The sequence below is a fragment of the Thrips palmi genome, unplaced genomic scaffold, assembly GCF_012932325.1.
Source record: "Thrips palmi isolate BJ-2018 unplaced genomic scaffold, TpBJ-2018v1 HiC_scaffold_15, whole genome shotgun sequence".
Lineage (NCBI taxonomy): Eukaryota > Metazoa > Arthropoda > Insecta > Thysanoptera > Thripidae > Thrips > Thrips palmi.
Window position 1 is genome coordinate 1,122,779 of NW_023144624.1, and position 11,042 is coordinate 1,133,820.

Here is an 11,042-nt window from a genome sequence, read left to right on the forward strand (position 1 = left end):
CCAAGCAGCTGAACAAGCCGGGGAGCACTCCCTCGGCACAGCAGTGGCAGTCAGATTGATATTCCCGCCGAGGCCATGCTGAGACGCTAATCGAGCGGGGAGTGCTCATCGACTCGGCGGCGGACTCATTCCGAGGGCCGTTTCCGTCGCTCTGTCCCTCTCGCACCCTTGCTCGCACCTGCATGGGACGCCCCACTTGGTGCGAGAGAGACAGATCGACTTTCGGAATCAGTGTGCCGTCGAGATAATCACAGCAGTACGAGGCAGGGAGACTCAGGGATCCGGATGGACACCTCCCCTTCGAGCCCCCACACTGTGGGGCCCACAGGTCCGCCAATGAGACTCGAAAGCAACCTCATGACAGCACCAATAGATTCCTCTTCCGAAGAGCGGCAGCCATAGGCACGCGTGTCTGGTTCGATGCCCCGAGTCGAGTCCAGACTTGTGTCGACCTGGTCCGCGAAGCGTCCGGAATCCATGCGAGGAGCTTGACCCAAGTTCCTCGGCAACTCGATTTTGCCGGCTTCTCATTGGCCGGCGGCCCTGCATGCGCGATGCTGGCGATGCGCCGCGATTTCGGCGCGGGCAAACAAATTAGCGAGAACAACCCCCCGGCGAGCGGAGCAAGCGGAGCAAGCGGCCGTGATGCAATCAGCGCAATCAGCGACTCAATCACGGCCGTGAGTGGTCGGCGGCAGGCTGGCGCGCTGTCGCTGTCTCCCTCGCACCCCTACGGACCGCCCCATGAGTGCGAGAGAGGCAGCGCGCAGTCGGCACAGGGGGGTGCCTCCGGGGCGGATCCTCTGCTCGGACCCGCTCGGGCGGCGCGTCGAAGAGTCGGCGTGCACGACGGCGAGCTTTTTGCCGGCGGCAACCTCACGACAAACCTCTCGCATTTAAATGCAACTCGGTACAAATAAGCGAAAACTCGTTCCGCGCCGCAACGCGCCGCCAGCCCGGCGGTCGCCGCGAGCGTTTGTATTCAAATTGGGCCGAGCGGCGCTGGCGGCGGCGGCGCGATGGCGCGGCGCGGCACGGCGCGGGGGAGACGAACGAGTGCGGCGCCGGACTTGACTCTCGTCGCAGCGAGCGCATAGCAGGCGGCGGCCGCGGACCTCTCGCTTGCACCTGCACGGGACGCCGCATGAGCGCGAGAGAGACAGAGCGACGAAAACGACTCTCAGCCTGCTGGAGCGCCCCGCCGGCTCACCAGCGCGGCGCCTTAGTGAAATAGTTTGAAAGTATGCTCATTAGACCAGCACTCGCAGCGGCCGCGAGCCACTTCCGCGAGTTTCCCCCGCGGGGCCTCGGCGTCTTCGCGTCGCCACCCCTGTGGCTCAGCCACCGCGACTCCGCGGCGGTCCATCACACTGCAACTAGCCGCCCTCGGCCGCGGCCAGCCTGCCAGCCCCGGCGCGGACGCCCAAGAGGGAAGTGATAAGAGGTTTATGGCCGGCAGGGGCAGGAGAGTAGGGTGGCGGCATTCCCGGAGTTCCGCGCACGCTCCGCGTAGCTCCGCGTAGCTCCGCGGAGTTTGCGCTGCTATCGGCCCGCTCGTCGCGCCGAGTGCCAGCCTCAAAAGCAAGTCATAATTTGATTACCGACACGCCGCGGTGGCGACAGGTGCGCCATCAGCCTGGCCGCGGCTCGGGTCGGCTCGGGTCGGCTCGGGTCGCGGACCAGTGACTTCTCTCTCGCTCCTGGGACGGCGCGGACGGCTCCTAGCCGCGGGTGGCCGCGGGGCGGTTTGGCAACGCCTTGCGGCGGAAGTGACTGGCGCTTGTGTGACTGACTGGCTGACTGCGCCGCCGCGACGCCACCATTTTTGTGGCTGCAGGATGAACTGGGACGTGGAATCGATTGGCTGGATCTGCTTGCATCGCCTGCACAGTGCACCGACAACGTCGAGCAGGCTAGCTGGCTGGGGACGCACAAAAACGGGGCGACTTCCTCGCCGCCGGGGTCGGGGTCGTCGCGGTCGGGCCGAGCAGGGCCGAGCAGGGCCGGGCAGACGACCTCTGTCTCCGTCGCACTCAGGGAGCTCCTCGGGCCTCCTCCGGCCGCGCCCCCGCAGTCCTCGGGTTGTTTGGCGACGACCTCGCGTGATGGATGCCTGCATGGCGGGTGGTGTGTGCTTTAATAAGTCAAATGAATTCTTTTCCTTCCGTGAAAAGAAGGGGGGACTGTTTGGGAGCGCACGCAGATGATGGAGTCGCCTGGGCTCCCCCACTGGTCGCCCAGTGCTCCGCCGCTCCGCCGCTCCGCTGCTCCGCCACTGTGTTCTCTGCCTCCCCCGTGGCAGGTGCGGCCGGGGCTAATGAGTCGGGGTCCCCTGCGTTGCCGCGCGTTCCGGGCACTTCCCCTCGCCCCGTCTCCCTCGCACTCACGGGGCGCCTCGTTGGGTGCGCGAGAGACAGAACGACTCGAAGCGCGTTGTTCGGAATCGAGCTGCCGTTCCAAGCGTGCAGAAGGGAGGCGCGCAGGCGACCAAAAACACCCAAAACAGACAAAACACTGCTCGTGCTGCGGAGGCTTCGGAGCAGCACCAGCCGGCTGCGGTATTCGAACCCCGGCCCCGGCTCGGGGGTTACGTGAGCCGCAATGACGTGCTCGGTGGACACCGGCGTGGCACGGCGGCACGGCCAACCACGGCCAGGCACGGCGCCCGATGACCGAACCGCGCCAGCGGTGCAGGCCGCGGCCTCAGCTCCTTTCGCGGAGAAACGCGATTAAAAACGGCTTTAGCGCGGCTCGGCTGGGGCAGAGCGGCGCAGAGCGTTTAGCGCGGCATGTGGCTCGCGCGCTCGCGGTGCCGCAACTCCGGACGCGTCGCGTCGCCCTGACGACACACGGCGTGGCGCACCGCAGCGCTCTCGGCCGCGTGCGGTGGCCATGTGGCGGACGTCAGTCTCCTGTGTTCTCGAAAGGCCGGTCTTGTCTTCGTCCTTGGTCCTTGGTCTGCGGAGCCATTCTGTCTCTGTCCAAACTCATGGGACTCTCCCTAAGGGTGCGAGAGACCGAACGACAAACCACTCCTCCAGTGCGCTCGGCACTCGGCAGGCCCTGGTCCTAGTCTGGTGCCTTGGCTTGGTCTCAGAAAGCGCAGCAGCGGTAACTGCAGCAGCCCAGGCCTTCCAGGCCTTCCAGGCCTTCCAGGACCGGCACGGCGTTCCGCGCCAGAGCGTGGCGTGGACAGCAACTGCACCGGAACCGGAGTGGCGCGGTGCCGCGCGGTGCCGCGCGGTGCCGCGGACCGGAAGTGACGCTCCGGATGGCGCGGCCGGCAGGCAAAGCCGGGCACGCCGGGCACGCCGGGCAACGGACGCGGGCCGGGCAATGGCGGTGCCGCTGACCACGGCTGGACACGCGGGCCGGCTAGAGTCCCACAGCACACCCACGGCGAGTGCAGCGGCGGCGTGCTCGGTTCATTTCGGCGGCACTGGACGTGACGTGCCCGAACGCCGCGCGGGCCATGCGCGCCTGCCCACTGCACCCGCTGACCAGGCCTGCCGCCAAAACGCAGTCGGCGTGTCGGTACTCGAACCCGCGACAACGCGCGCCGCGCGCCGCGCCAGCCGGGCCGTGGGAAAGCGCGGACTGCTCAGAGACCGGCCTGGTTAACGTCGTTGACGTCCGGCAGCCGGCCCTGGGCAGCTCTGGGCAGCCGGGCTCTGGGTCTGTGGGGCGCCATGACTCTAGTGTGCTGAACGGCCCTCGACGCACACTCAAACCAGGAGAGGGAACTGCTTGAAAACGCCGAACGTTGGGCCTCTTGCGTTCGGTTCGGTGAGTCAGAATCAAGTCAGAGTTGATGGCCAGCGGCGTTCCGGAGACCAGCTTCAAATTTGGCGCTTTGCTTCGACCATTGGCCGCGATCCGCGATCCGCCCTAAAAAGAGCCAACTCCACCTCCACCCCTTCCTCGCGCCCTCCGTCGGACTGCCCCGAGCACCGCCTTGAAGCCGTCCAGAACGCCAGACTTGCCTCTCCTGTCCAAATATCCTTCTCCGGCCTGTTGATGGCCGAGACGATCTGCCCCGGCCGGCGCTGAGGCCCCGCGCCCCCACCTGGATACACCTGGAGGCCCCGCGGCCCCGCCCGCCGCGGCTGCCCTTGTCGCGAATCCGAATATGGCTTTCGTCGCTGTTTGTCGCACTCAAGGGGCCTTCCAGGTGGGAGAGACAGAGCGTCGAAGCGCTGTGCGGAGTCAGTCCGCTGGACTCCCCGCGGTCAGTCCGGGCGAGGGAGGGCCTTGGCCGGAGGGCCGCCGGGTCGCCGAGTCGTGGGCGGCACAGCAGGCACTGCTGTTGTCGCTCCGTCTCTCTCGCACCAAGTAGCCGCCCCATGGGTGCGAGAGAGACAGAGCAACGAACGCAGCCTTCGGAATCAGCCTGCTGGCCGCAGCCGCAGGCTGTCCCTTCGTGAATGAATAGGTCATCAAAGGCAGAAGGCACCCCGAGACCCCCGCCTGCCCCCGCCCCAGTCTTCGTGCTTCGTCTCAAGCGAGCGCTGGTACTGGGCAGCAATTCAGACTCCGGATGGGGTCAGCCCTCGGGTCAGCCTGGGTCTCTGCTTCAAACAGTGGTCGCCGTTTCAGACCTCTAGGGTGGCGTGGGTACTCCGCGGAGGTAGGCAACCCATTCGGCAGTAGCCGGCGGTGGGCTGCCTGCAGGCGCTCTTCGCCGATTGGCTTATTGAGCAGGCTGTCAAGGCCGCAGCCAATGAGAGGGCGCCCCTCGGCCCCTCGCGCACTCACACCCCTCACACCTCAGCGCCGCCAAACGTCGGTGATTCAATTTAGCCCAAGGGGTGTCGCGTCTATATATTGCCCCCGGTTCACATCGCAAGGCACCAATTGCCGTGAAATTATCGATAAAAAAATATCTGGAAAGTGGCTTTGCAAGTTCAAGCTAGGCAAGGCCCTGAAAAGAGATCCAAATAAAACAGCCACAAAGAAACTAAACTCTGTTGTTTGATTGGCACGCGCTTTACATTTGACAATTTTCCGCTGTAGCGCGGTTCATTCTCCCTCCCGCTTTGCAGGGTGTGGGCGGAGGATCCGGAACCTCAACGGGGCCACTGGTAGCGGCAGGGAAGCCACCAGGGGCGGTTGCGGTGCCGTCGCCGTCAAGTCCGTCGCCGTCGAGTCCGTCGTGGTGGAGCTCGCGGCCTCCCCGGAGTCCTCCGGACAGACGAGGCGGGGGACTGGACGGGGAATCGCTCGAAGCGCGAGCGGCGGCGGCGGCAGCGCACCCTGCCGCACGGCAACCGGGAAAGGGGCGTCACGATCGGCGTCAACGACACTGCACTGCAAGCAGCTGCAAGCTCGGAGGCGAAGAGCGAAAAGGAAGAACGCACCACCAGGAGCGCAGTTGTTTTGTCCGGGAGATGGCGCTGGGGGATGGCGTTGGACCTCCGGAACAGGAAAACCAGGTTGTGCTCGCGTTCGCCGTCCATCTCTCTCTTTGGAAGACGATTATTGCTAGGCAACCACTATAATGAGCCGAGGGTCACGTCCGCCACGTCCCATCCTCCCCTCGGCCGCGGCCGCTTCCCCGATTCGTTCAAATCTTGGCGCCAACGACAACATTGCAGTATGAGAAATTTCGCATACAGCATCCAGTTATTGGCAGCTGTGAGTGATGGCCGGCTCGTGCGAATATCGCCTGTCATCTGCTGTGCTCTTCAAAACATGAATACTTGAATAGCCCGGTTTTCTAGCAAACGCCGATCGAACTTGCATTTTGTTGCGACAGTTTCCATTCGTGTCTCTTTAAGTTTTTCCAGGGCGCGACAATGCTGCAGAGATCATGCAGATCTTTCTACAGAAGAATCTATCCTCGATTAAAGGGTGTGTGTGGAAGTTGGTTATGTACCCCTGGAATTGAACTTTATTTTAATTTTAGCTGTTGTTTCATTAAGGAATTAATTAAATTTATACCCTCATATTTTCATCATTTAGTTTCAATCTGTTTCTCCCCTCATTTTTTCCTTTTATCATTAGAGTGGATGGATCTTAACTTAGCTTGACTTAATTTTTTACACAGATGTTGGGATATCTTTGAATCCATGCTCCACCAAAGCCACCGTTCAACAAGATGTTGGAGGGGTGCAGCAGGCTCGTCGTCTCCTTGGACAGCCCACACACATGAGCCATCCCCAGCTATTGAACAAGGGGGAGGTAAAACTCTTCTGCTCTTGATCATCACAAAGTTGTGGTTCAAAAGACAGTTCTGTCTTTTGGAGCATAAGTTCTTATTTAATATCATCTGATTTTTTCTGTAACAGCTCATGCCTGGAATAACTCTGACGGAGTTCCAGGATCGAAGAAATGCATTTGTGGCATCCATTTTGAACCAAGCATCTCGAACTGACAAGGACAATCATCTGGTTGTCATACCTGCCGCACCACAAGCTTATATGTCTCAGAAAGTCCCCTATGTGTATCGACAGAATTCAGATTTTCTTTACCTCACTGGGTGTTTGGAACCAGATAGTGTTCTTGTTTTGAACATATCTCAAAGCTCTTCAAGTTACAAGGCCTCCTTATTTGTTAGAGAAAGAAATGCACACTCAGAACTGTGGGATGGACCTCGTACAGGTAAGCTTGGGCCTGAAGCTTTTCATCTTAAAATTTTCTTGTAAATCTAAATTATTATTTGTTTACAGGTGTGGATGAAGCACCAAAGTTATTTGATGTCGATGAGGCTTTACCCATTGAACAGCTGAATCAGTATTTAACAGCATATGCGAAGGAGTTCCCCAATTTTGTGTTGTGGTATGATTTTCGTCAGCCCATAGACTTGAAAGTTCATCAAATCCTCAACATGTTTGTCACAGAAACAAATAGCTCAGCTGGCCAGGTTCTAAATTTTTCTTGTAAAACTGTGAAACAATTTATACTGCTGTCATGCTAATCCAGCAGTTCATGAGCTTCACTTTCTCACTTTTCAGGCATGGATTTCTCCAAGGAAGATTGTTCATGAATTGAGAATTATCAAATCTCCTGCAGAAATAGCACTTATGCGTAAATCATGCCAAATAGCTTCAAAGTCTATTGAAACCACCATAGCGAGTTCATACCCAGGAATCTCAGAACATCAACTTTTTGCTACTGTGGACTATCACAATCGTATGAATGGTGCCGAATATCTAGCATACCTTCCTGTTGTTGCTGGTGGGGAGCGGGCCAATATTATCCACTACATAAATAATTCACAAATTGTTAAAGATGGAGAGCTGGTACTTATGGATGCGGGTATGCTGCAACATTTTTTAATTTTTTTTTTTTTTGCGTTACTCCAGCAGATTTTGTTAAACTTTGTCTCTTTTAATCCTTTTCAGGTTGTGAGTATCATAGCTATTCGAGCGATATTACTAGGACATGGCCGGTTTCTGGGCGGTTTTCTCCCAAGCAAAGGGAAGTCTATGAGGCTTTGCTCAGTGTCCAAGAGGAACTTATATCTCTCTTGTCAGCCCACATATCATTGGACTCCTTATTTTCTACAATGTGTCAGCTATTGGCAATGAGATTAAAAGAAGTTGGTCTTATTTCTAGTAAGCTCACTTCAAAGCAAGAATTAGCACAGGTTTGTGGATCAATAATGCTTGCCTGTTATTACTGTCATCAAAGTGCTGAACTCTTTTCCTCATTTTCAATTTCTATCTTTAGGCAGCTTATTCATTTTGCCCTCATCATGTGAGCCATTATTTGGGCATGGATGTCCATGACACAGAATTAATTGACAGGAGAATAAATGTACTCCCTGGTATGATTGTTACTGTAGAACCAGGTATGTAAATTACTGTCTGCCCTCTATTTCAAGTGCTCATGTGTGAGCATAATCCTATGAATGTGTTCTCCATTATGACAGGTGTGTACATAAGCAGTGACAACACATCAGTTGACCCTGCATTTCGAGGAATGGGTATTCGCATTGAAGATGACATCCTCATCACAGACAGTGGAGTAGAAAATTTAACAGCCATGTGTTCTAAGCATCCTGATGATATTGAAAATTTGATGAAGGCCAAGCCTCAGTGAAATGTTTCAACAATGTGTGATAAAGTTGTACATATGTTCCTGTACCTGATGCTGCAAAGGAGCAGGGAGATTTATAAGAAAGATTTCATAGTTTTAAAAAAATTAAATGGTATGTTTTATTTAAAAATCAGAATATTTTGATACTTCATTATTAATAACATGGCATCTTTCATGGCAGTATAAAATTTAAAAAAATATATTTTATGTGACGTAAAATACAGGACATGCATATGATGGAATATTAACAGAGAAACAGTTTTTCTGCTAGCCATTTAAAGGGTAAGGACTCGCATTTTCTTGTCCGCCATCTTCAGGGAAACAAAATTGTTCAGTTGCTTCACACGAAGACGAGACCAGACGGCAACATCGTGCAAGGCATGAATCTGAGCTGCAGCAAGTGCTGCTGCCTCTGGGTAAACCACAGTGGTGCAGCCCAATCCTGTAGGTGAAATCAATTATGTAATTTTCCATTTTTTTTAAACTTAAAAAGAGAAGATAGCAGGAAATTAATTGGGTCTTACCAGAAGGCACGTTCAGGGACGACCAAACGTCCTGAGCCACATTGTCAGACTTAACAGGAGGACAATTGATGACTGGGTAGGTGGTGTTGCCAGATAAGACTGGGCCCAAGCCATTGCTGCGACCAGCAACAGCTACAAAAACTACCTTGGCTCCACTTCCTGTCAACACAGAACCACAAATTAGAACTGACAAGTCTTTCAAAGTTAATTTGTGAGGTAGAAAAGAATTACCTTCGTATTCAGCAACAATTTTAAGTGTTTCTTCAGTGCCCTTGTGAGCTGAGGAGACACGCAACTGACAAGGAACCCCAAGGTCTTTGCAGCACTTGGCAATTTTCTTGCAGTGTTCATCATCAGAAGGAGAACCCATGAGGACAACCACCTAGAGACAGTTAATTTAACAATACAGTATTTGTATCAAGTTTCAGCTGAGATGTCAAGTGAGAGGGAAAGTTACATACCATGGAGTTTGTAGCAGGAGCAAGATGTTCTAATTGTTCAGCCACCCATTCAAAGTTGCGCTTAACTACGTCCAAGTCAGCTTGGGTGACAGTGGAAAGGTTGCGGTATACCTGCTTGTCCTTCATCAAACGCTTGTCACCAGATGGCCAAAGACGCCAAGAGTCGCTGTCAATAATGTCCGAAAGCACAATTTCGCCTGCAAAAATAATTGAAAGCTTACATCTTTGGCTATAATTTTAATGGAATGGAAATCAATTCAGACACAAGTTGATACCTTGAGTATCAACACCGAACTCGATCTTCATGTCAATGAGAGCACATCCTCTGGCTGCCCAAGCCTTCTCCAAGACCTCAAAGACAGTCAGAGTCATACGCCTCATGATGTCGACCTCATCTTGACCAATCACAAGTCCATTTAGGGTGAATTTGGCTGCAACAATTTGAGCCTCTGACCACTGGGGATCGTGGTTGGCATCATCCTAAAGTGGAGGAAAAGCAAAATGAGCAATGCTACAGAAGAAAGGTGCCTGAGCTATTCTTTACCCAGCTTCTGTGATAACAACACAAACATGAACTCTGACCTCTGAAGATCAGAGACGCTACATCAGCCATGCAACACAGCAACAAGTTTCATAACTGTACTTGGCAAATACAACTCAAAAAGGGGGAAGGCCACTGCTTATCAGTATTATCAGCCCTTAGTAGTAGACTGCCAAGAAGCTTGTTCTTTTGATTGGCCCATGGCATTGCATCACAAAAGAAGGAAAAGTCACAATATGGTCAGTATGAGAAATAACAAAAACATTACCTTGAAGAAGGTTTCCTGGCAAGGGGGATTGAAGCGGTATCCCTCCTCAACACCGGGATGCCTCTTCAGGAAAGAACCAGTAGCAAGCCTGCGTGTAACCCACTCAATGGGCACCATTTCGCATTTGCGGGCAATGAATGCGGTTTCTCCACAGGAACGGACAAATGCCGTTTTTAAACCTGAGAAAATATGAATAAAAGTTAAGCCACACAAAGAATATGGGTTATCAGAAGAAATTACAGAATTGGTGTAAAAAAAAAAAACTTACCTGCAGCGTTCAAAATTTCGAAAACCTTGGCATTAGTGCGATTGGAGATAGCGGCCTTGCCAGCAAGATTGTGGGCCTTGACACCATCACCAGCAGTGATTCTGTCCTTGCTCTGAAGCAAGGCATGTCCAGGGAAGTCAGGAAGGTCATAAACCTGCTTCGTCTTGCCCTCAATCAAGAGCTTGCCAAGCTTGTACCCCTCCACTGCAAACAGAAAGAAATTTTATTATGACAATACATAGGAGGGTGAAAGAGACTGGGTTCCTAAGCTGCATTTGTGCACACAATTGCTAGTCCTTTAGCTTCAAGCCAACTTTAGCTGAAGACAGTGAGAATATTTGAGCAATGCATGCTGTCCTGTCGTTAGCGAGAAAGAAGCGACCATTTTTGACATCAGGATTACATAATGAAGCAATTAATGGGTTTCAAGAAATCGATCAGTCCTGTCAGGCACCTAACTGGCCGTCATCAGTCACAGAAAAATTGATTTCAAATATTTGAGCAGGTCGACAAGCAGGAGAGACCCATCAACAGGTGGGTTCCCAACCATTTTGACCACTCGGCGCCAGCCCTTGGCGGAGAGGTTATATCAGGAGCGGATCCCCGTTACGTAATCTCACGGGAAGCTGAACACGAGCCGAGCCTTCGGACGGGGACGGCCAGCATGTCGTCGAGCGTGATAACAAACTCCACTTGCCTGTGGTGCCCGACATGTTGACCAGAACGACGAGCGTGCGCGTGTGCGGGTGGAGTGGATCAGATGGCTGGCTGCCGGCGAGTGTCTTCTTCGGATGGTCGCGGGCTCGCAGCTGACTTCAGTTGAGCGTCTCGTCAACTTGTTGTGTTCCTCAGTTCTCAGCTGACCCCAGACTGCGTGCGGACTGCGGACTCTCCGGCCTTCTCCGTCGCTCCCGCCTCCGGGCAGCCCTGCCGAGAGTGG

The 11,042-nt window shown here is 54.2% G+C and overlaps 2 protein-coding genes across 3 annotated transcripts; one reads left to right on the forward strand and one right to left on the reverse strand.

Moving 5' to 3' along the window:
* Positions 1–5,647: 5,647 nt before the first annotated feature.
* LOC117640817 (xaa-Pro aminopeptidase 3) lies at positions 5,648–8,170 on the forward strand. Its single transcript, XM_034377732.1, has 8 exons — positions 5,648–5,850; positions 6,047–6,180; positions 6,288–6,600; positions 6,669–6,862; positions 6,954–7,257; positions 7,344–7,588; positions 7,672–7,792; positions 7,874–8,170. The coding sequence occupies exons 1-8, from the start codon at positions 5,796–5,798 to the stop codon at positions 8,041–8,043; spliced, it is 1,536 nt and encodes a 511-aa protein (XP_034233623.1). The 5' UTR covers positions 5,648–5,795; the 3' UTR covers positions 8,044–8,170.
* On the reverse strand, positions 8,135–11,000 carry LOC117640819 (multifunctional protein ADE2). Of its 2 annotated transcripts, none has more exons than XM_034377737.1 (8): positions 10,800–11,000; positions 10,103–10,306; positions 9,835–10,013; positions 9,301–9,505; positions 9,026–9,222; positions 8,796–8,946; positions 8,565–8,723; positions 8,135–8,482 (listed from the first exon to the last, which is right to left on the reverse strand). In XM_034377737.1, the coding sequence occupies exons 1-8, from the start codon at positions 10,813–10,815 to the stop codon at positions 8,316–8,318; spliced, it is 1,278 nt and encodes a 425-aa protein (XP_034233628.1). In that variant the 5' UTR covers positions 10,816–11,000; the 3' UTR covers positions 8,135–8,315. The 2 variants fall into 2 exon arrangements, with proteins under 2 accessions (XP_034233628.1, XP_034233627.1); XM_034377736.1 differs by lacking the exon at positions 10,800–11,000 and adding an exon at positions 10,723–10,783.
* Between the last annotated feature and the right edge of the window lie 42 nt (positions 11,001–11,042).